At 37.9% G+C, this 25,168-nt stretch overlaps 1 protein-coding gene across 15 annotated transcripts in view; it reads left to right on the plus strand.

The window, feature by feature from the left end:
- ERC1 (ELKS/RAB6-interacting/CAST family member 1) overlaps window positions 1–25,168 on the plus strand; it is a 277,084-nt gene that overhangs the window by 164,466 nt on the left and 87,450 nt on the right. For 14 of the 15 annotated variants that reach the window (XM_064421242.1, XM_064421249.1, XM_064421246.1 and 11 more), the window contains one exon: window positions 15,288–15,448. In XM_064421242.1, the coding sequence (XP_064277312.1) occupies window positions 15,288–15,448 (161 nt within the window). Of the gene's footprint in view, window positions 1–15,287; window positions 15,449–15,678; window positions 15,793–25,168 lie in introns of those variants that run through there. The other variant, XM_064421252.1, reaches the window with a different exon arrangement.

The raw sequence follows: 25,168 nt of genomic DNA on the forward strand, positions 1-25,168 counted from the left end.
TGAATTTATTTGAAAGACAATGGTTTTTACTAGCCTGGTTATGTTTATGGACCACAGCCTCCTTGCACTTGCAAAACAACTGGTTAAAAAGACAAATCCCTTGGCTTAAGCCAAGCATGCACACAGAAAATACACACCTGTGTACTGAAGCCACAAGAAACTTTCATGCATTAATTGATTTTGTGCCACTGGGAACTCTGAAGAATCATGGGCATGCCTGATTTTAGCTCAGGTAAGTAATCATCAAGAAAGCATACCCTAAGTTATGAATAAATCCATGAGATTTTGATAAAGCTTGTGAAGCAGTAGCTGAAACTGGCACTCTTAATTTTATGAGCCTCTTCAGTGAAAAACATTGTCCTTAGGACAGTAATTAGCAAAGCAGGAGCCTTTGCATTTCAATGGAAGAATCTCCTTGTCTTTGTTATTCACTTAGTAACACTTCTGACCAAGTACACTTTAAAACATTTTGAGGTTTTTCTTATCATGTATTCTTGTATCACAGGTATTAATGAAAGAGAAGTAAAAATCCAAGTTTTCCTGAAGATAGCAATTATTTCTCTATGAGCTAGAGTCGAACACAGCTGTTTTCTGATAGATGTATTTAGGATAATTCTGGTTGCTGTATTTTAGCATCATAGAGAATGGGATGGAACTCACTTTTAATAATGCATTCTTTCCAAACTTCTTGTAGCCTTTAAAAAAAAATTGCATTAAATAGAAATGTCAATGGGTAGTGAATGCCACTTTGAAGATTAGATCTCCTTGAAAGGAAAATATATCTGACAAAGCATTGGGTTCTATGATGAGGCACAAAAGTAATCAATGTAAAATTGAGTTTACATTGTAAATGTAAAAATGTAAATTTGATTTTTCATCAAAAAATTGATGAGGTACAAAAGTAATCAAATGTGATTTGATGCCTAGGATGTTATAATGTTTTAATTAATCAGTTAGAAGACAAAGTGACCATTTTTATATTCTTTGAGCACCTAGAAGCTGGTGCTCAAAGAATATAAAAGTATGTAATTATAAAAATATATACACATAAATATAAAAAATAGATTGTTGGAATTGGGTGTAACATCTTAAAAATGAGGCAATGCGCAGCCAGAAAACCAATGAACCGTCAGGGTCAAGAGAGATTGAGAAGAGAAGGAGAGCCAAAACAAGTAAGATTTGTGGGTAACAACATAAAAAAGGAATATGGTAGGTAACATCATAAAAAAGAAATTATTTGGATGTAGCAGTGAATGCAGAAGTGAGGAGAAGGAAGGAGAATGGAATGAGAGCAGCAGCATTGGAAGAAAAAAAGTTGACACGTATGACAGCAGTGGCTTACTGCAACAGAACTAAACTGCCACCTCAGAGCAGTTATGGTTTTTAAAATATGAGCAAAAAATCAGCACAGTGGAAAAGGATCTGCAGACTCTTGTTCTGGTCAGCCCTGGGAGACCTCCTGTGCCCCACTTGGTCCAGCAGGATTTTGTTCTGGTGTCAGTTAAATACAGTCTGGTATATTTAGAGTGGTGGCAAGTAGCTGTTTTTCCAAGGAGCAGAGGAGACTTCCCTTCAAATGTTTTTCAGTGCAATTCCTTCAATTACTTTTAAACAACACCCTCTTTGTTTTATCATGTCCTGTGGAAGTTCTTTGTAGAATTTTGAGAGACAAACACAGGCAATATTAGAGTTTTAAAATGCAAGACGCCATGTTCCATATACTATCAATGGCAAATCCATTGACTTTCACAAACCACATAATAGCTTATTAATATTCTTAGACCAAGTGTGACTGCTCTGTGTGTTTTATAAAATGTTGATGTTGTTCAAACTGACTGTAATTTGCTTTTAATTGCATGCTTTTTCTTTCCTCTCTTGTTTATCTTGTTTTCTACCATTCTGCCACTTCACTGCCTGTCTGAAGCTTTTTAATGAATCAGTGCATGAGGTCAACCATTTTGGCTTTAGGTGGTTCAAGGTATGAGGACATCTCATCTGTGTGTGCCTCTGCCCCAATATTTTGTGTTGTTACTGTAGCCTTGTCTTGTGTAATCCTGCCCTCCATCATCTCATGATATGTGGTGTTGTGATGTTTTATAGGCTTCAGTTTTGAATTACAGTGTCCACAAAGCCACCCTGGATTTCATGGTTCTCATATATCCTGAAATGTTGCTCTCTTTAATCCAGTGTTTGAAAATATCCCGTCAGTGTGCATGAACTGTGACAGTGGGTAACTGTGTTAATACACAATCTGTGTATTAAGATGAAAAGCAAGATGTCTCCTGCTGACTAAAAGCTTTCTGTTTATTTCACCATTTTAGACCTGGTCTTTCTTTCATCTTTCTTAAAAATAAAATCAGGCATTTCCTGCTGGAAGCAGTGCCCCCATTGAATTGGACATAATTTTATTATCCCTACTGATCTGTGTACAGAAACCCTGCCATACAGAAAGCAGATGAGGCAGTCTTGCGTAGATGGGAAGGCTTGAAAGTTCTTCAAGCCTTTCTTTCTAATAATAGTCACCTGGTTTTGATGGTGCACCTGCTGAATCCTCTGTGTAGATCCCGTTGTGAATTCCTCACAGCTGTGGGCTTATTTAGCACTGTGGCTGGGCCCAATAGTTCAGGCCTCTGTGCAGAAGATCAGAAGATGTATGCAGACTTCTTTGTTAGTGCTCCCATAAGGCTGAAGGTAGGATTTCTCAGATGAACACTTCTATCATAGAGGTTTTTTTATTAGACATGGTAAGTGTAGATTCAGACACTATTTCTGCATTAACCAAATCTGAGTTTATTGTAGAAAAGCTGTTGTTATGTTCCTCAGGGGAGAAAAATATAATTGCATAGAAGTTTTTCCCTGCTCAGAAATACAGCAGTAGTTGCTCCCTAAGAAAAACTGTTGGAGCTTTTCTTTGAAAAGAGACCCTGTCTTGTTCACAACCCCTTTCACTGTCCTGGTGCATCTTGCCATCCCTTCTCCTGCAGCAGGAAGCAGCAGGTTATCCTTTCTATGAATTGAGTCCTAACCATCACCATTCCCAGGACAATGCTGGAAACGTGCTTTGATCCTCATGAAAGAGTGGGACCCTTTTTGCGAAAGAAAGTGAAACACAAGTTTAAGTTCTGTGACTCCATGTTGATCAATAACTAGCCACAGGTTCTTGTCTCAAGGAGCACAGCAGTAGGATTACAGGCATTTTTAGCCTTCATTATTGAAGGGCATAGTTCCCAAATGTTTTCTGACATAAAATACTTCATGCTCCCCTTTTTCTTGCTCACTTCCATCCCTGTACTTGTGTGCACATCCCAATGTGCATCCCATGCTGTTTCCCCAGCCAAGGTCGTTCTGGGGCTGTGTTGTGAAATGGAGCAGTGACCTGGAGCAGTTCATGGTAACAACTGTCTTACTTCTTGAAGGGATTTTTTCATGTGAAGCACTTCACTGCCCTTGTTCATGAATCCCCATGCACACCTTGAGGTACATCTGAGGAAGTGTTGGCCTGTGTGGGCAGGACTGAAAAGTGAAGGCAGGAGTTACTTAGTATTATTACTAAAAATATTTTTACCAGAAACTTATTGCAGCCTTTACAATGGGCTTCTATTTCTTTGAGTGAAATGGTGCATTGCCTGGCCACAACATACATTTCTCTAGCTTATTTTATTTCTTTCAGATTTGAAAAGCAGAAGATTTTAGAAATTTAAATAACATTCCTGCTGATAGTAGTGCAGCTCTGTTCTCTCATATGATTATCGACTCCTGCTTAAATACACTTTCTGTGTAGTATCAGCTAGCATTTAACTCCTTATCCTAAAATGTAATGGCAAATAAACACATGAAATAATGTCCATTACCTTGTCATTCTTTACTTCCTTAAGTAGCTACTTACCCTGAAATTTTTAAGTTGGCAGTCTGATCTTGACACCTTCCATCAATGTTTTTTGAAGTTATGGTTCATATGGTTCAGTGTCACATTTTAAATGAGTATGTCAACTTATAAATAGCTGTATCTTTATTCATACACTGTCTTTTTATCCTACATAGGGCAGGTTTTTCTGTTTTCTTTTTTTATGGAAAGTATGAAAGATGTAATATTGTAAAAGTAATGTATTGTTTAAATGTATTTTCTTACACTCATTACTTTCTCCCACTGTCTCTATAAATTATTTCACCAGGATTTAATATTATTTCAGGTACACATTACATGCAAAATATGTTGATAACAAGACTCCTGATATTCTATATCACATATGCCTACTTCAAAATTAACTGTTTGTTAAGGAAAAATAAAGATGAAATAACTCAATAACTCAAGCAGAACCTTCTTCACAGTTCTCTCCCATTTCCCTACTGTAAATACAAGGTCTGCAAGGGTTTGAATGTAGAGTAGAGGCTCCAAGAGCTTTTTGTCTTATGTGTAAGTTACTGTGCTGAAATGCTCACCAAGTTTTGAATTGTATCTGTCATTTGCACTTCTGTTAGAACACCATTCTGGTTTTAACTTTCTAGCAAATATTATTTAGACTACAATTAATTGTAAGAATAGAAACTACATTTACAGCAGATTTATCATATATTGGATGCTATCCTATCAAATACCTTCTGGAAATGCCAGATAAATTAAAACATATCTTTTTTGCTAAGCATTCTGTTGCTGAAATAGATCTGAAATATTTTCTCACATATATTGTGAAATAATTGACATTATTTCACAGCACACTAAGTTACTTTCTGCAGGTCCCTGTAAATGAAAAATATGGAGTGGAATTTCTCAAGAACCAGTTATTTGTAGATGTTTTCTGAGCACCACAGAAATGTCAGAGTTCTGACTGCTCTGTAATACATGCTGGACAGCTTGCTTTTAATGAATGTTTTTGTCTCTTCTTCTGTATCTCCTAGTGAGAAATTTTATAAACTTCGAGATAGGGGATCAAGGCAGTAATCCACTGCCTTGGGGATGGCTTGGGGATGATGGTGCTGGAGGATTTTTTTAAAGTTTTTTTTGGGGAGTTTACATTTCTTTGGCTGAACTTCCCCTGAATATCTGCTGAAAAGCTCTTTTCTGTAAAAGTCTGCCAAAATCATTCTGGCTTTTGAGTGTGTGTTTATATGTGCACGTGCAAAGTAATTTGAGTACTTGGTTCATACGAAGTAAAATTCTGTGCTAGAAATTTATATTTTACTTTGTTTAACTGATAAAAATTTTAAGAGCTTTTTAAGTCAGTGTCAGCCCGAAGTATAATCTTACCATTATTTTCCTTGAGATTTACTTTATTCTTTTGTCTGATTGTTCTGCTTTGGTTGGAGAAAGCATATTGGGTAACTGAAGTTCACTGGGCTCTGTCAGTGAATATGCTTGCAGTAATTTTTAGGAGCACTGCATCTCCCTAATGTTGCTTCTTTTCCCTGGATATTTAAATGGATTACATAACCTTTTCCTTTAAAAATACCCAGATTTGTACTGAATCACACTCCCTGCAAGGGAGAGGTAATTTGGTGTGTAATTCCCTCTGCATTCAGTAATGTACCTTTTAAGAGGTGGAAGAGTGGAATTTTTTCTGTCTTAGTTGTGTTCAGCTGTGCTGAGCTGGGGGCTTGGGAGGGTTTTTTTATCTCCAGATGGGAAAAATGAATAAAGAGAGAAATGAATAGGAAATCATGCCTAACAACTTTGAGGTAGAGATCTTTTTCTAACATCATAGACAAAAAAAAAGCATTCAAAATCTTTTAGAATCATGGAACTGTTTAGGTTGGAAAAAACCTCTAAGATTATTGGGTCCAGCCATTAACCTGATACTGCCAAGCCCACCACTAAACTATGTCCCTAAACACCACATCTACCTGTCTTTTAAATTCCTCCAGGGAAGATGACTTTGTTTTTGTTTAATTTGTTGCTCTTGTTTAAGGTTGCAAAGTAGTCAAAATTTGATGACTTTCAGGAGAACTGGGGACACTGAAAGAGTAATTAACCTCTGTGCAAAATATACATTGAGCATTTCTCCATATAACTCACCTTTTCATTTAATGAAATGAGAAATACTGATGGAAAATATTATATATAAATTTGGTGGAAGTGCTGATTTTAAGATCATTTTGTCTGTATTTTTATCCATTTTTATTGTTTAATAGATAAATACTGATTTCACGTTATGCCTTTTACTAAGTCAGGTATCCCAGACAAAGCTCTATCTTGGCATCTCTCTGCCTGTTATATTATTTTCCTAAGTACCTGCTTCTAGACAGCATTTTATTTGTTGTGGCTCAAGAGAAAATCAAATTCTTGCAGACTTGGTTACATTAATGCTTGCTTGTAATTGTGAGGACCTACACAAACACTTGTGTTAATATTTGTGTAAGCTAGTCCTGTGCTTTTTTCATTTTAACTTCCTTTTCCAGTTGCATTCTCTGTGATCTAAATGCAAGTGTGACACAATAATATGTAGTTCAGAGCATTAGAAAAACTCATTAGACTTGAACATTAGGTTCATATATGTTCTTGTTGATTTTTCCTCCAAATCCATTAAGTGCAAGAAAATAAATTTTCCTTTCCATAGCATTCTCCTGTATGCAAAAACACAGGAGGCTGACAAGCTTGAAGCTCATTAAATTGAGGATGCCTCTTCATTTGAAGCGTTTCCTACTCACACAAAAACTTCCTGACTTCCCTGTACTGCTGTTTACCATCGGATTCCTTCAAACCCTTCACTGAATTTCAGCCTGAATTCAGTTGGCTCCAAATAGTGGAAGTCCTTTTTATTTATTATAGTTAGGTTCTGCTACTTGCTTTCTGTTAACTACAATGCTAAAGATCTGCTTCCACAAGTTTGTAGAGGTGGAAACTTCCCTGAGTTTGCCAATGAGACTGTGCTTCTTCAGTTGCCACATGTTCAACCTTCACATGGCAGTGCATGTGCTTTCATTTATTTATGTTCGTGATCCTTAATGTCTTTTGGGAAAAGAGTGTTAAAGTTGTATATGGAATCAGCATAACATTTTTCACTGCTTGTAGTGAGTTAATACATCATACCAGAATTTTTCTCTTTGGAAAATCAATCTGTGCTATATAAATTGACAGTCTTTGCTGTGCAGCACAGCATTAAATATTTACTTTGAATATTATTCAGTTAGGTCTAAACCCTCTGCCATAGTGACATATCCTAGTTAACCTGAAACTGTCTAAAATGCAGCAAAATGGAAATCAGCATGGTCTGCAGAAAGCTGGTAAAAACCTGCTGAAATCCTTGGGCAATTAGTCTCACTTCTACCTTAGCAGCAGTAGATGTAACCTAAGAAAGGGCAATTTATTTTGAAGATGGCCATGTTTAGAGTTGTGGCTGGAGTATCACGATTGAATCATGGATCTGGAGAATTTTGTTTGGATGTGATAAATTGTGCCAAATGAGCACAACATGAGCAGCTCTGCACAGGATGTGCTTCATGTGCTGCATTCGAGGGTCTCTGCCTCTGTAGAGATTTTTAAAAGGTGATCAAAATCCAAGTTTTTCAAGATAGATTATTGTTCCTAGTGATTGCTGCTGTATTCCCAAGGGTTGGGAATTGCTGGTCCTGGAAGATGAACACAAGACAGTTTCCTGAGACTATAGATCCATGTAAAGTAAAATAGGACAGCTTCCTTTGGTATGGTTATGTGGATTGAAAAACATAATGAGAGTGTTTCGTTGGATAATGGTTTTGCTTGAGGAAAGTGTGGAAAGAGAATTGTAACTTGTTACACTCTTCAGATACCAGTGACTAAACCAGATTTCTTTTCCTCAGTAGAAATCAGAATTCAGTTTTCACTTACTTTTATTCAAGGCCTGACTCATATATTTTGTTTGTGTTAAGCAGAGGCAATTATTGTTTCCTTCTGAAGAGCTCTTGTCCCAGCAGTAGTCTGTTGCTTATTTATGTGGGTTATAGCCCACATTTAGGAGATACAACTGTCAAAGCTACCTCCAAACATCCTAACAGGACACAGCTGTGACTTACTGAGTCCTGAAGGCTTAGGAATTTTCTCTTTTCCAACCATCTGTGAATCCTGATTCCTCTTTCTTCATACAAAAACTCAGCGCTCTCAGAGTATGAGTGAAAAAAAACTTGATGAACACTCAAGTAAAAAAGACCTTGACAGAGATGTCTTTGTTGATGTTTGTGTGGCTTCTGCAGGAGGAATATGGTAATGTCTGATGTCTGGTCCATCTCATTAGTGCTCTTCCTTGCCTAGAACCATCAGTGGAGACAGCAAGGAGCAATACAGAGCATTAACTCCTTTTTATTATCAGATGCTCATTTTATAATGAAGTTTTTGTTGGGATACCAGCTGATGGAAATAAGAGACTCAGCTGTCTAAATATCTCAGTTTCACAGTGATAAGAAAAATTGCATTCGTCTGCAGTATCCTGCAGGTTTTTAGACCATGGGCTTTTGTTCTCTTTATCTTGCTCCTCTCCTTTTTCCCATTTAATAAGGTAAGAACAGAACAGTGGCACCAGTTCTGTTAAGCCAACAAGACACTCTATTTTATCAGGGATGCTGAACATACAAAACCGAAATGACCAAAAAAACAAAGGCACAAAAACTTAAGAAAGCCACACAGTAATGTAATGAAACACAAAGCTGATCCCTAAAATTACTGCTCTGTACTACAGATGATCAAAAGACCCTCTCTTTCTCTGGAGAGCTGATAATCCACCAGGCATTTTCACAGCTTCAGTGCTCACTCCCTTCTTTACTGCAAACAGAACTCCTTTTCCATGTGCAGTCTGCCCAGTCCTCTAACGCTGTACACAGCTGACTTTGGCAAAAGGGTGCTGCAAGTCTGGCACCCCCTTTGAGATGCAGGTAGAAGTGATATGTAGAAATATCTTAATTACTGCATCCTGTGCACTGGTGCTGACTAAGAGGGGCTTGAACTGAAGCCAGAGCTCCACCCTGAGTGGTGGGACAGAGCCATCCTGCTTTACACCCCTCTGCTGTCAGTGGGGCAGAGCTTTCTGCTGTTCTGTGGTTGAGGGCTGTCCTTACCTTACAAATCAGACGTTATAGTATAATTTTACTAAGGGACAGGAAGAGTTTTCTTCTTATTGTTTACTGATTTCTCTCCTTTTCCTCTGATATTTTTAGCTCTAAAGAAGCTACGCCTAACAGTTTTCCCAATATCTATAGGAATTTGAAGTTTGTTCCCTTAATTCAAAATAGCCAAGAGTTTAATTAAGTGTCTTGGATATAGTCTTTAAGAGTACCTTAAAGCCACCCTACTGCTTTAACGAAAATGGGGCTATGATGAAGCCATAACTCATTTCCCTCTTATTTTGTGTAAAGGTTTATTAGCTTGTGATTTAAGCAAACCATCTGGTCCTGCTGGCAATCCAAGTTATGTCAGACTCAGTGCTTACTCCCTGTAATATGTTACTGGAGGCAGTTAAATTACATGCCTAAGTCCCAAGTCTGGCCTGTGCTTTTTCCATGTCTTAACATCTGTTCTAGGAATTTTTTCTGGGATCCAAACAAGTTTACATGGAGCCAGATCTCTTGTCTTTGTCTTTCTTTTCATGTTTATTTCTTTTCCTTCTCTGCAGTCTAATCAATTCAACTGAATAAAAGATAATGCAGAAATTTGCAGTCTCTTTATCATTTCAGCAGTGTACATAGTGTGATAAAAAATACTTTAAAAACTCAAGAGCTGTAGATAAATAGGAGACTGTCATCTGAGAGTGACACTGAGAAATGTTAATTACTTTTGCAGTCCTTCTGATATTCTTTCTACTGACTTTTAACTGCAAGATTTTCTGTTTTGCTTGCCTAATTAATTTTGGGTAAAATTACAGATTCTTATTACATTTGGTCTTGCAATGCTAATTTCTTGTTTATACAAACAGGTCTATGTTTAGAAAACAAATAATTTTAAGTATGCTTGTTAGCCTGCTGAGATGGTTTTGAAAAGATCTCCAGTGATTGATTTATACACAGATAATGGAAAATTACTTGTATTGGTATTTGTACTTGTGTGCTCTGAAATGCCATAATTTTGTATTCTGCCTGGAACTTTTGAGACACAGTAGTGAATATAAACAGCTATCCCATGGCCTGCTGTGTCTGTATGTATATGGAAAGAACTAAAATTTCTTTCCTTCAATCAGAAGCTTAAAAACAACTCTGATTCCAGGTATGTACTTAAACACTCAACTGTGTTTCCTATGTTTGACCTAAAATACTGTATCTCCAGCCTAGGAGTGGGGATCTTAGTGTAACAGTCAGGTACCTTTGTCATGCCCTTAGAGCCTTCTAATTACAGACTGGTAAGGTTGAGGGAGAGGATTCTCCCCTCTCTTTAGCTCTGGAGAAACCCCACCTGGAGCATCCAGCTCTAGGGCCCCCAGCACAGGAAGGACACGAACCTGCTGGAGCAGCTCCAGAGGAGGCCAAATGATCAGAGGGCTGGAGCACCTCTCCTGTGAGGAAACCCTGGGAATTGGAATTGTTCAGTCTGGGGAAGGCTCTGGAGAGACTTCATTGCAACCTCGAAGTATAAAAAGGGGACTTGAAAGAGAAAGAGACTCTTCCCCAAGGTCTCTAGTTACAGAACGAGGGTCAATGGTTTTAAAATGAAAGAGAATATGTTTGGGCTGGAGATGGGGAAGAAGTTCTGTATAATAAGTATAGTGAGACACTGGAACACATTGCCTTGAGAAGTTGTGGATGTTCCATCACTGGAAGTGTTCAGGGCTGTGTTGTATGGGGCTTTGAGGGGCCTAATCTGGTGATGGGCATGGCAGGAGGGTGGTGCTTGAAGGGCCCTTCCAACCCAAACCATTCTATGAAAAAATGAAAACCAAAAGAAGATACACAGTATTTTCTGTAAAGGTGGATAGTCTACAGGTGACAAAAAGCCTTACCTAACATAAAAGATTTTTTATATAGTGTACCAGTGATTTGCTAGTTTTAATGCCAGTCATGTGAATTTGGATGCATTCATATCCTATCACTTGAGACTAGAACATTTTCCTTTGTGCTGTCTGTGTAGGGCATCTTTAGCCTTTTCCTCATTCTTGGTATGCACATAGCCTATAAACACAGGTTGTGTGTGTCACCATTTCAGAACAGAGCCTTTGCCCCTGCAAATGTTTTTTCAAGTGTATGGCATTGGGCTCTTTTTTTCCCCCCAGACTGATGACTCTGCCCTTGCCTCTCTAGAGTTGCACAGTCCCACTCTGGTGAATTACATTGTGTTGCCAGCATTCATGATGCATTTGTGGCTTGGATCATGACCCAGAATTGCTCTGCTTCCCTGAAAAGGTGCAAGCAGAAAATTAAGCTCTAGAACTATCTTCCTCAGAGGGCTAGAGAAGCTTTTTCCAATGTTCTGTGCCCTAGAAAAGTTATCTTCAGGTGATGCTTTATCACTGAGGAGAGCTCACAATGGCAGCTGCCACTACACTGTAATGTAAACATTTGAAGTGTTTGGGGATGCTGATGTTCTGTTAGTGAGTTATCTGTCTGGATTGACTTCAGGTGTTGGAGTCTTTGGGCTCTGATTTTAAGAGGCAAACAATAACAACCACACCAGTTGATGTGGGCATTCTTCCTGACCTGAAATATTGGTTGTATCTCAGGACATTAGCAGTGCATTAGTTCTCATGTAACAGGTGAGGAACTGGAGCTTGCCTATCCTGATCATCTGAAATCATTCCAAGAGTATTACAGAGGTTGGGAGGATTTCCATCCTCAGTAATACTTGGTGTATACAGTCCCTTTCTCAATTTTGCTGGCTTTTTACTGACTCTTGGGGAACTTGACCAAGCTCTTTGCAAGTCCCTGATCAGAAAAGTTTACTGGAACCACTACATATTTGGAGATAATGTGGTATCTCTGTGTCTGTACAAAAACCTTCTGGGTTTTGATTTGCAGTTGCAGGAAGCTGAAGTAACGGTCTGTAGGAGCAGGGAGGTTAAGATGGCAGATAGGCTCCTGAAAAGAGCTTCAGGTTTTTTTGTTATTAAATCATTTCTTTACAGGCTGTCATTGACATAAATAAGCTTCTCCTGTTGCATTGCCATTTCTCTCCACCTTGCTTTCATGTTTCCTAAGGAAGAAGATGCAGTACTATGCAAAGTATTTGTTCTCTCTTGACATTTCCCATTTCTGCTGCTGTGAATCTCATCCTGTTCTAATTGACATTCTTTGCCTTCTTTCACATAGTTTGTTCAATATCTCAGGAAATCTCTCCTCTAATGGAAATTTATTTCAGCTTGGTGTCCTTCCTTGAAGACAAGCTGTCACCTGGCCAGGTCACTTAAGACCTAAGAACAATGAACAAATAAGTTTCCATTTAAGTTCTCTGCTCAGAATGCATGAAGACTTTTCTGGCCTGTCTACAGAGACCTGAATGGTGGCTATGTCCTAGACAGTCAAAGATACATTTTGCTTTTATATGCTGTCATTTGAGAAAAGAGTGGCAAGGGTTCACCCTTTCCATCCTCTGAAATGGGTGCAGACTTTCTAGCTACAACTCACAGGGCACAAGCTTACCCACAGCTAAATTGAAAATGTCAACAGCCTGTCTCTGAAAATATCTCAGTGTGCCAAGAGCTCTGGTTTTGGCAAATATTTTTTCTTTATTGTGTAATTAGCTTCACTCAGGGGACAGAATTCAAGGGTAGATATGAAGGTTTTTGTATAGGCTAAATTAAATGTGTGTTGCAAGTAGTTTGTTCCTAGTGAATATTCCTCTGTCATTTCTCACAGGACTGCTTACTGAGATAGGTCTGCACTAAGATTCAGAAGCTGCCAAATAAAATGTTTTGTTTTGTAGAAGTTTAATTGAAATAGCCCCATGGACTATCTACAACCTGATGAATCTGAACAACAAAGTCTTTACTGTGAATACAATCATCACTATTTTGGTGAACTTTGTCTTTAAATTGTGTGACAAATGGCCCTTGCTGGGGAGCTTGGAAGGCAATGACAGTTCTGTAAAACAAGTTGTTGGCACAATTTAAAAGCTGCTCACATTCCAGCCATTCCTAATACATGATTAGTTCAATTTTCTGTTGGCCTGCAAAAATACAAACTATAACCTTAGAATTAAAAGAGTTATCAAACCGAGCAATGAGAAAAAGATAAAGTACCTGCAATAAGCACTACTGGGAGATACTCCTGCAGAGTTTAGCCCTTGCCACCTCTCCCTAGGAGCCTTGGCCCAGGTATCAGACTCCAGTTTCCTCATGTCTTCCAAACAGCTCAGAGTTGTCACACTACAGATCTACATCAGGCAGACCACTCCGCAGTGTTAGCGTCACAGACCTTGATGGCTGGCAGTGGGAGGAAGCCTGTCAGAAATCTTTCAAACCTGGTTATGGAGAAGATGTTGCTTCAGAGGTCGTTTTATCTTGGCAGCTGACAAATTGACACAGGCCCTTTTGACTGTTGCAGTTGGCTGGGGGCTTGCTGATTCCAGGTGGTTTTCTGTTCAAGCCCAGGGGTTTATAGCTGGCGTGCCTCTTCTTAGTTTAAAGGAAAATGTGTGTGTAGATATTTTTGATCCACCCACAGGAAACAGAGACCGATACCCTAGCAGCTGATGCACAAGTGCACCTTCATTACTCCACCGTTTTTCTAAGAATCTGTTTCCATCCTAGTAGTATTATTTCTGCACTTCTTTACATTCTTTTCTGATATATTTTCTCTGTTTCACTTTATGGAGTTTTATCTTAGTTTTAAAAATGGACAGATTTTCTAATCTTGTTTTGTACACTAAACACTAATAAAACGGGGAAAGTTTGGTTATTATATCCATACTTGCCAGTTTGGACTACTTGTCACTGAGGTTCTCCTTTGGGCTATTGATTACTAGATGAATTCTTGGCTGTACGTTTTGAATACTTTATGATAATTGCATATTTTAATTTTATTTAGTTTGCTAAGCGTAAGAATACTACCTTTTGGCAGCTGCATTTGAAGGAAGTAGAAAGGCTTTCTGCAGTAAACTCTGCACAATGTCTGTGCTAGGTTTTTATAAATCTCCTAATTCTCAGTTGCAATGTTTCTTGCTCTGTCACCATTGAGGATGAAAACCAGTCTTATTATCCGTGTTTGTCCTGAGTCATTAGCTCTACCTTTAGGAGTACAGGATTTATTAAAGCGTGTTACATACTTCCCTCCTACATTACCTGTATAGCAAATCAACTCTCCTTGTAAAAACATGTACGTAGAAATTGAGCTTGTTGTAAATTGAATAATTCACTTCCAGGATGGATCACAACTTGATTGTTATGGAGGGATATAAAGGCAAGGTAGTGCTTGTGTTTGCATACTAAATTTATACAAATACTTAATTTTGTGCAGCAGTAGCATCTGATTTTCTCCTATTGAAAGCACATTATAAAATCATTTATACACTTTATATTTATACACTTGGTTTTTGATGGAAAGAGAAAACCTACATGGAAGAAGTCAGTGAAAGTAGTGTGCACCATTGAGCTTTATTATAAAATTATTAAAGCACATCCAGAGGCTTTTGAATGCTATATGTAGCTAGATTTAAGTATGTATTGTGATTTTAAATGTTAATTAGTGATAAATTCTACCTAAGACAGAACCTCTTTTGAGTGCAAAATAAAATTACTCTTCATTTGTGTAAAACGTGGCAGAATTTATAATCATGCTGTTTCTGAATCTTTCCAGTTTGCTGAAGATAAGAGCATTGTTCTGCTGTACTTCTCTGCCATCAGCAACTCTTTGAATGTCTTACATTGCTAAATCCCAACACATGCCTAAAAGCATTGTTCAAGTGGTATTTTGAGGGAAGTAGCCTCACATCTTCGTGGGAACCTATTCCTCTCCCTGCTTCAGAAATGTTACCTTTGTTCCTAAAGTTCACATGTAGTTTCTCTTCAGGCATCATTTACAGTGAAAGTGTTTTATCCTTTTGGTATGATACCAATGTGTTTCATTTAATACCTTGCATTTTTGTGGGTCAGTGTTAACATATGCAGGCCATCCTCTTATCCCTGTGGTACATTCTCTGAAACAGAAATACAGAAGAGTTGAAGGTTTGTATTTTAATGGTTATGTAACCAAACTAAGTCAACTCCCCAGCTGTAATGATGCTTTGGTCAGGTGTAGACATGCTGTCCACAGCACTGGATGGTGCCTCCAGCCTGCAGAAGTGCTGAGTAGCATCCATTCCCTGGTAACATTTGTACTCCAATTCAGCTATGACATTCAGTAAGTTCCAGCTGGTCACACTGCATAATTTTTCTCTCCTCCTGTCTTCTCCAAAAATGTTTTAGGTAGAGGAGCTGATGATGGCTATGGAGAAGGTCAAACAGGAGTTGGAGTCAATGAAAGCAAAACTGTCCTCTACACAACAGTCTTTGGCTGAGAAGGAAACCCATTTGACCAACCTACGAGCTGAAAGAAGGAAACATTTGGAGGAGGTCCTGGAAATGAAGTAAGTGTCTTCTTTTATTATTGTAGGCTTGTTTTATTGATGTCTCTGCATTCCTTTCTGATCCTTGTTGTTCTAAAGACAGCCCCTGCATGGATATGTCTCTGCAGATAGCAGCTATCTGTAATGAGTTGAGCCTTCAGAGGTGACTTCTGACCAGGGACTAATTACTGACATCACTTCCACACTTTCTCTAGAGCTCAAAAACATGTCTTCCTTTTGATTGTTTACAGTACACTTCTATTATTTGCACATCTTCAAAGATCCTAAGCAACTGTTGGGACTCAGTTGTTCTATATCTAATGAATGTGCCATCTTGCTTTGAGCAGCCTGTAACTACTTCCAGGTAAGGTGCAAGGCAGTACAGCAAATGACCAAAAAAAAGAGGGAGAAGATAAATATAATGTCAAGTATTTGTAATGTTAAAATCAGACTGCAGATTTCTGGTCTGCTCAAGTATTTTTCAAACTCATTCAGATGATTCATTAGCAGCAGTTTGAAGTTCTCTATCAGTCAAACTTTCTAATCATCCTTACACAAGGAAGCCTGGATAAAACCAAGCTTTGAGGAGGTGGGGAGAAGAGAGGGATTAGACTTCCCAGGCTTAAATACTTCCTAATTTCTGACTGTGCATTACAGATAAATAGTTATCCTTGGTTTAGGGAGACATGAATCCATTTAGTGCAATGATGGATGGTGCTGCCAGCAGTTCATTAGAAGCACTTTCAGTTGTTTAGCCAGCCCTGAAGAGAAGGAACATTTTTATTGGCAGGACTAGCAGTGGTTCCTCCACTGTGGTTTTGTGAGCCATTATTTATTTATTTAACTATTCTACACTGGTCTCTTTCCTTTCCTTTTTTTTTTTTTATGAAAGGATAGAAAAACAGCTGTTACAAAATGGAAAGAGGTGGCTTAGATCTCAAAACTTTAACTTAGAACTGCTGTATAAAGTAGGCCAAGCCTCCCCAGCTTCATATTCAGCTACAACAGTTTGATCTAGACCTGGCATAAGGATGTTGGAAGACTGCAGTACTTAAAAGCCACACTTTTTATTTTTAATAAAAAAATTTATTGAGCTATAAATTTGACTGCCTTGAGAGTTGCTGTATGGGGGGATGGGAAGAATAGCTCTTTAGGTGATGTGGGAATCCAAAGCAACTGGAGATGTATCCCATTTCCAATCACTTGAGAGTACTTTCTTCTGCCAAACTGCTCTGCCAAACCTTCTCATTAAAATCTACACACAGTGTACTGCATATCCTGAAATGTATTTGGGATTGTGTAGATCCTTTAATATAACTGCTCACTTCTAAATGATGACCTCTCTTACCTGTGTGAGTTATTGTTGGAAGGTTTTTGTACTGAAATGTGGTATCAGGTACTGCATGAACTGGTAGATCCATTGTACCTCAGAAGGAAGAAGAACACTGGAGAGAATGGTAATGCTGTCAGCACATGGAGAGAAGGATGGAAAAAGCATTACGTTTGTATAGTTAACTAGCTGAGCATGTTTTAGTCATAGCTGGTCTGTCTTAAAGTTCTATAAAGCTGCCAAAGGCATCCAAACTTCAAAAACTCCCCCTCACCATGGGGCTCTGCTGCAAACAAGTCTCTACTGAGGACTCCCAGTCAATTAAATATCTTACTTTATATATAAAAAGTATATTCTTTGTTACTCTGCATTCCCAGCCTATGTCTTTTATGAAAAGCACTCATTTGTTTTCTAGTTTTGCAAAAAGTTTCTCATGTTGTTGATGGATTTGCTACTATTTCAACTGAAAAATAACAGTAATTGAATGAGTGGTCAGTTTTGTGAAGCAATTAGCTGTTTTTGGAGTTCTTATGGAGTAAAAATAGTTGTTGTACAGATAGCATTCAAAGGGGTGAAGCAATATTGTTTCCTATGTTCTAGGGCATGTTTCAGTAGGAAAAGTTTGAGGTGCTCAAAACCAGCACTGATGAAATTTGAGATTTGTTAGGGGTGTAGATTTAACAACCTAGGCCCTCTAGTCAGCAAATGGGGCTGGGGAGCAGACAAGAAAAAATAACTTAGGAAATGCTGCTTTAGGAGATTCCAGATATGGAGTGAAAGAAAGTGTTAAAGCAACAAGGGGACTCCAGAAAGTTACCTCTGGGTTTTAATAGGAAGTTGTTAGATATAATGCTAGTGAAAATACATGTTTAAAATACTGGTTTTTAGAGTAGAACTTGTGTTTACTACTGACTCTGTAACCCTGAGAAGATCATTTCACACTCCTTAGGGAATAGTGTGGTACTAGAATAGTTCAAGTGTGAAATATTCCATGCAAGAAATTTCACTCTTTGAAGAAATACTATGTATTTTGAAGCTCTCTTTCTTTAAGTTTAATATTTTCATTTTCTTTAAAAAAACTTTATTGTGAATAATTATGAGAGAGGCAGATAATGGTCTCTATTTATATCACCAAACTTGATCTACTGTAGAGAAATACTAGTGAACTGCTAGGATTTTTGTTTTGTTATGTTTTCTTTAAGAAGTTCTAATGTTTCCATCATTCACAGCAAATCTTTTAAATTAGGCAGGAATAAAGTGCTGTCTACAGAGAAATCTCTGTTCTTTGTCCCATAAAAACCTGCTTAGGCTGAGCTGAGTTATAAACTGTTGAAAATCACCAGTTTTACTTTCTTTTTTTTTTCCCCCTGGTGTTGTCATCAAATTTTGGCAGTGTGTGAAAATAGCCAAGCACAAACAGTCTAATCTGAGGCCGAGCTCCTGCAGTTGCCAAATCTGCAGCAGTGGATGCTGCACTTACAGGGAAGGGGAACAGACTCTGTGTCTGCATGGTTCTCTTACTAGACAGGCCTTTTGTTATGGTCAGAAGGACCAGAAGGGTCTTCCTAGTCCTGTGCTTGAAAAGTCCCAGCTGGGGCATTTCTCAAGGTGTTATTTCAGACCTGGAAAATGATCCAATAGCCCTTTCCTGAATTATGCCTTCTCCTGCTAATTGCAATTGCTGCTAGCCCTATAATTCAAGGTATGCAGACTTATATAACAGAGTTGGCGCTTCAGAGTTGAATCTTTCATCCTGCTGGCTCACAACAGAAGGATTATTACTTCTCTCAGAATAATTTACTGTCCTATTGTTTCTTGAAAAATAATCAAAATATTGCAGATGAATTCATTGTTATCACAGAAAATAATTTGTTTCAAAATCAAGCTGTCAGAAAACATCTTTTGGTTTCTTGTCTGACTGTACATGAGTAGTCTTTTGAGTATTTATCACAGTAGTTTTTAATGTCATGAGTTCATCCCACAGATAGTTTTTCTTTGATACAGAGTGGAGGCAGTGATCAGAAATGAACCAGGTTTGTGTAGCTCAGTGAGGCTGTTTATTGTGTGCCTTCCTTTCTTCATCTCAGAGCTGGAAGGCTTCTGAGAGCTACAGAGGGCCACTCATAAAAATGAGATGCCAGCCTAGGCAGGTCTATGCAGGAAGACTCTTCACCCAAGTCTCTGCTACAGTTTTCCTGCATGATAGGATTTTAAAATATTTGGTAGATGGAGAAGTCCACATCTTCATTTTCTGGCTCTCAGATAAGAGAGAATACAAAGGCCTGCACATGACCACTCACTAAAAATGAAGGCAGTGAAATGTGAGGTTGTTTATCTTGTGAAAAGTTCATCTTTCCAGCAATAAAGCAGCATTGTCTGGAGGTGTGAGTATGAAGCTGAAGTTGAAAGTAATCCAAAGAAACTGATTAATTGACACAGTTTATTTGCCAGAAAAGTAAAATCAGTTGATCCAAAATGAGGTGTGAGGTAATTTCAAGCCCTGCAAAGTTTAACCGAACAAAAATACTTCAGGTTGTGTACACCCATGGTGAACAGAACTAAAAAAAAAAAAGAATGTATCAGTGTCCATCCAACAATAACTTGTTGGCTCATCTGTACCTGTCTTCTTGGAAATTAAGGAATTTCCTGGTCTTTAAAGAAGTTATGGATATGCATATGGAATAAGAGCAGTCCTCCAGAGCAGATGAACAGCTGCCTCCATAGTTTGAAATCCCTTTGGGTTTGTTGCCAGTGCCACAAAGCAGCAGCACATTACTGTCACATCAGCAAGGTGTGGCTTTCTAAGCCACATCACACTGAGCTGGGCTGACAGGCTTGGGGGTCCCTTGCTGTGTGATGGCAGCAGTGGCACCTGAACTTCTCCTGTGGTTACTTCATGTGCACTTAAATAAGCTCAAGTCCCACAGGGGGCACTCTGTGTCTGTAGGATTCACTGTCTGGGGCAAGGCTGAACAAGTGCATCCCTGTCAGTGCCTTTTTCCTTCTGTTAGCTTTGGAATTTTCTTTTTATTCTTTTTCAGGGCACACAGGGAAAATTAGCCTGCTAGTATCCTGTTACCATTGTTTTCTCCTTTTTAATGTTTTGTCCTTTTCAAGCTTAAAATATTTGTTTATATATGCTTATTTTAATTCTATATTGTCACCCCCCAAATTACTTCAGTGCAAATAGTCTGAAATATGAAAAATAATCAATTTCTAACTACTAAACAATACAGGTGTTACGTTTAAATAATTCAAAATAGACTGACTTTGGAACTACTGTTAATCTTCAAGTGAATGGTACAGAATCCAATAGGAAAACTGAAATACAGCATGCAGATGTATTGTGTGTCTTTTGAGGCTCAAGTTTATTGAAAGATCTTGGTTACCTGAAAACTTGGTGTCTTTTGCTACTATTTTTTAAAATTCGGATGAAAACTTAAGAGAAAACATAATCTCCTTCAAACTTTTTTTTCTCTTGGCAATTAAGGAACGTGTCCTGTTATCCTTTCTGTCTTCTTGTCTTGTCCACAAGCCTTCTGAGCACTCTGTGTCCTGACAGCCTGGCACACTGTTTCCAGTGCAACTCACACTAGCTGGCCTGAGCCATGGAAGCAAGCAGAAGAGTTTAACCCATTTTTGGGCAGTGCTACTAAACTGGTCAAGCAAATGTTTCACATAAGTGAATCTTGAATCTCAAAGTTGTCACCGAGTGATAAAACTGCAAAGCAAAGACATGAACTTTTAGCAAAGCCTATATAGGCAAAATGCTCCATATGAGTACACACAGAATTGGATTGTTGTGGTCTACTCTGTTTCTTTAAGTATTTGGAAGTTATATTTACCTTTTCTAACTGGTTTGTTGTTATTCTTCACCTGCCTTGAAAATCTTTTCCTTCTGTAGCTTTTCAGATACTAAAACCTTGGTATGCTATGTCACAGTCGTGTTCTGTCTTGTGATAAAAAACCTCCTGTATCTCATTTTATCTCAAATTCTATGGTCCCTGAGAACAATCTTGCAGACAGAAAGTATTGTACTATCTTAATGAGCCATGACAGGCCTGGAAGCAAAACCAACTGCTGAAAACTACACCAGGTGGTGTTAAAGCATTTTGCTCCACTCAGTAATTTCTATGACTATTGATGTTGTAGGGAGGAGTTGGGAAAAGAGGTCCAGTCATTAATTTCTGGAGAATTTAGCTACACTGTGCTCTTGTTCCCATGCCTTTCCATGGGAGGTTATTTTTCTGGGTATAATTCTTCAGGGACTGGGTTTAGTGTAAGTGATCCCTTCAGTGTCATAGTTTTCAAAATGGTGAAAGAAAATTAAACCTCTTTCAAATGAGAATGTGAAAAATTCAGCATACAGGCTCTGTGTTAAAAATGTAGAGGTTTTGTCACGCTTTCATTTTCTATTAAGATATTGCAGCATTCCTACAGAACCTCTCTGAAAGATCTCATCACTGGAGATTTTGGCATATATATACAGAGAGTACTAAAATGTATGATTTTTTCAGGCTTACACAATCCTGACTCTCGAGGATGAATACCCTTCTTGTCTTTTCTCACTTTTGCTAGTCATGATTGCAAACCATCTTAGGGAACAGGTGCAGCACAAGGAAATTTCATGTTCTTTACTACCCAGAGGGCATTGCTTTGGTAAAAGTCTGTTTTTATCATAACCTGTATGCAGATCATGTTGTCTAAGAGAAAAAAAATGATGCCTTTTTTTCTAGATAACCAAGTATTAAATTGGTAGAGGAATAGGGAGGGTGATGGTTTTATGTTAACTAATATATAGAACAGATTGCTTGTAAGATAGCTCTAAGGGCACCAACATACTGCCTTCTGCTAACTAATTCTGTATGCCTTTGTTTTGTGTAATAAAATACACTCAGAAGTTCTGTCACAAGTAAAAGTTTATCTGTGTAATTTTCCCTTGGAAGTATGAATCCTCCATGTCACTTAGTTCTAGAACAACATTTAACAAAAGTACATTTCCAAGTTTTCTGTATGCGAAGACATTGTATATAATTCAGAAGAATTATTATATATATTTTATTATTATATACAGAAGAAGCATAAATATGACTGTGATTTTTGTTTTAAAATATGCAGCAGTGTTTTGGCTCAGGGTTGATAGCAAAAGTAGATTTCCTATGCTGGCTGTTTCAGCTGCATCAGTGATTCCTGTCGCCATCCCTAATCCAGTGTAAGATTCTGGGGCTTCCAGGGGTGTTACTGAGCTAAACTAAATCAGGCACTTTTTACTCTCTGTTAAAGTCAAAAGAACCATGAGTTCCTTAGGGTGCTTTTTCCTCTTTTATAAATGTGAATTGTAAATAGTAATGCATATAAATCAACTCTGTGAGCACTACATATTTCATTAAATACAGTCAAGCTGTGGGTTAATAGAAGTTCCAAGTGAAAATATTATGGTATCTCATTGCATATATTGTAGATTTAATGTAGTGTGAACAATAGTAGCTTTGAGCAATTGTAAATCCCATCCGGACATCGTCAACATAGTTCAAAATACAAGGAGGGAACTCTCCAAGGGTGCATGTGCTTCCATGGTCACTGTGCATGTGCAAGTCACTCTTTTATTGGGTTTAAAATAACAGTGGAGCTTTGCAGGGTGTAGGTAATGCAAAGTCTAACTCCAGTCTGTTTTCTGGAGTGGAACAGAAATTCCTTTAAAAAAAAAAAGTGAGGTCAATTTGCTTTAATTACAGAAATAACCTCTGAAGCAAGTAATTGCTTCCCTGCAATCCTACAACAAGTGGGAATTGAGTAAGAAAAATTGGAGAACTGAGTTAAGTTGTTGGCAGTACATACAATCTTTGCCTTTATACTGTATGGGAATGTCCATGATGTCTTTTTTGGTTTTTTCCCTTCCCAAACAATAGTTTTGATTTCTTTTAGGCAAAATAAGAAGCATCATCTGCAGGTCTGTGGAATTTCTGAGAAAGCTTCGTAGTGACAGGATTCGAGAATTGTTGGTTTGGGTTTGTCTGGTGGTACCTTGTGTGCAGTGAAAGTGGTTCCACGTAACTGCAGTCCAAAACATGAAAATTCACCAGAACTATTCATTTAGAAATCCTGAAAGATGACACTAAGCACTGTGAAGGTGTCTTTCTTTCAGGTATGATGCTGTCACTGTTATTAAGTCAGTTCTCCCCAGTTCAGTAGTTTTATAATAGTTTTCTGCAGATTGCAGGATGAAGAGAGCTCTTTCTGTACTAGGAGCTGGTGCATATAGAAACATAGGGAATTCTGAAAAATAATTTGACACAATATTATATTTATTGTTGCCTAAACCCCTTTTTCTGGTCTGCCTCAAGCACTAAATAGATATGGCTGTAGCTTTCCCTAGACTTACAGCTCTTTTTCAATCTTTTGGTATTCTACAGCTTTAAAATTCACGTTGACTTGAAAACTACAGGATCACATTAGTTTATTTCCACTGTGTAATCTAGCAATCAGCTTTGCATGTGAGGTTAAACTAAATTATATCGTTTGTATTTGCTATACAATCAACTAGTTTGATAATTTAGTTTCATTTCATGAATAAAGATTTTAGTCCACTGAGACTGTTGTGAAAAGATGACAACTGTAAGTTGCTTTGAGCAGCAGGGGATTTCCTCAGAAAATTATTGGAGTAAATGGTCAAAGATATATGTAAATGTTCAGAAAATACTAAAGTGTTGAATAGCAGAGAAATTAACTTGTTGTCACTAAATCATGACAAATCAACAAGGTGTCCCTATATGTGGAGTAATAGTTTTGGTAATACAGCTCTTTTGATCTCAGGAGCATTTGTGTCATTGTCTTGCAGAACTGTCTCATCAAGAAGTAGGGATTGTGTTCCTTATTAAACCACTATGAAGTGAATAAGTAGGTAGCAGGAAAAGAACAAACAGTAATTTACTGTTGAAATGGAAACCTCTGTTATGTGATGTCTTTAGAGGTCTCTCTCAAGCCTGCTGCTGTTCAAACTGTCCATAATGAAGTGGACTTTTGGCTGGCAAGCCAAAGCCCAAGTGTCTGTGTTGCCAGAATGCCCTGGTGGGTGTTCAGGTGATTTGTGGAACAAGATGAGACTTGAAACAGATCTCAGTAAAGTGAGGAGGAATTCTAGGAAGGTTTTTACATCAGCATATCACAAATAGCTTAAATACAGCTGAGTGTGCTTTGGGGGTACTTTAGGTGATGGTGAAGGTGGAGACTGTGTTATCGTGCAGTTTTTGTGATTCTTCAGCACAAGTCATGCATTTTCCTTACTGAATGTCTGTAGGAAAAATGTGTCCTGTAAAAATGTGTTATATGCCTGAGCTGGTTCCTCAGGTCATGTGGGCTCAGTTCTGTCTGTTAATATTATCTTTGGTTTGCAGGTTCAATTTCTAAAGAGAAACTTTGCTTTTATAGGTAATTTGTGTTGAGTATTCTCCATGCAAAGGAAACTTCTTTATTTATTGGAAGGAATAGAAATAATTCAATTTGTTGGTTCAAGGTAGCTGCAAAATTTTTGCTGTCTTCCAAGCCCCCGTTAGGCAGGAAACCTGAATGGGTTAGGACTCACTAGGTTATAAAGAATGCCAGGGATATCTTCTTATATTTGTAAAAAGCCTTTATTTCATCTAGCCACACTTTCATCAAAAATGTTAATAATACAACTATAAATAATAGTATTTTTTAGTTTAGTTCTTTTCACCAAAGGATTTTACATTTCAAAGTAATCTTTTTTTAATAAAAACAGAGAAATGGCATTGTTGTTTCTCAAAGGAGTAAACTGAAAAGCAAAACATGAAGTGACTTGTTCACCCATGGCCGCAGAACTTCAGTGATGTCAGGAATTAAAATCTGAAGATACTGGGTTTGTAGGTTTTTTTGATGTCTTAACATTTTGAGACACAGATGTTTCATGGGAAGTGTTGTGCATGTAAGATACATAGTTCTTCTTGTATTTCTCTCTTCTAGCATGTTCTCATACAGATCATTTTTACATCTTCATTTTTTGTTTTGTCTGTACCTAAAGTTGAGTATGCATTTCTTGCCATTTCAGTGCTGTAATTGGAGAGAAGCAATCTGTTCTGTTTTGCTGAGCTGATCTTTGGATTTATCTTGCTTACTAGTGTCTCATTGTTAGTGAGGGCTCTGGTTTTGAGCTTGAAAAATTAGATTAATTTAGTCGGGAGATGTTAATTTGAAGAAAAACAAATACATTTTTGCCTTGCCTTTAGAAATGTGAAGCTGGCTTTGGAGTGCAATTTCATAGATTTTGTGACAAATGAGGCAAGAAATAAATTGGCAAACTCCCTATGTCCAAAGTATAGTGCTACAGTGTGCTCTCTAATTCTCAGCCCCAAAGATCTCAGCAAAGGCCACAAATTAAACAAAGTCAAAACCAA

This window comes from Passer domesticus, chromosome 5 (genome assembly GCF_036417665.1).
Source record: "Passer domesticus isolate bPasDom1 chromosome 5, bPasDom1.hap1, whole genome shotgun sequence".
NCBI classification, from domain to species: domain Eukaryota; kingdom Metazoa; phylum Chordata; class Aves; order Passeriformes; family Passeridae; genus Passer; species Passer domesticus.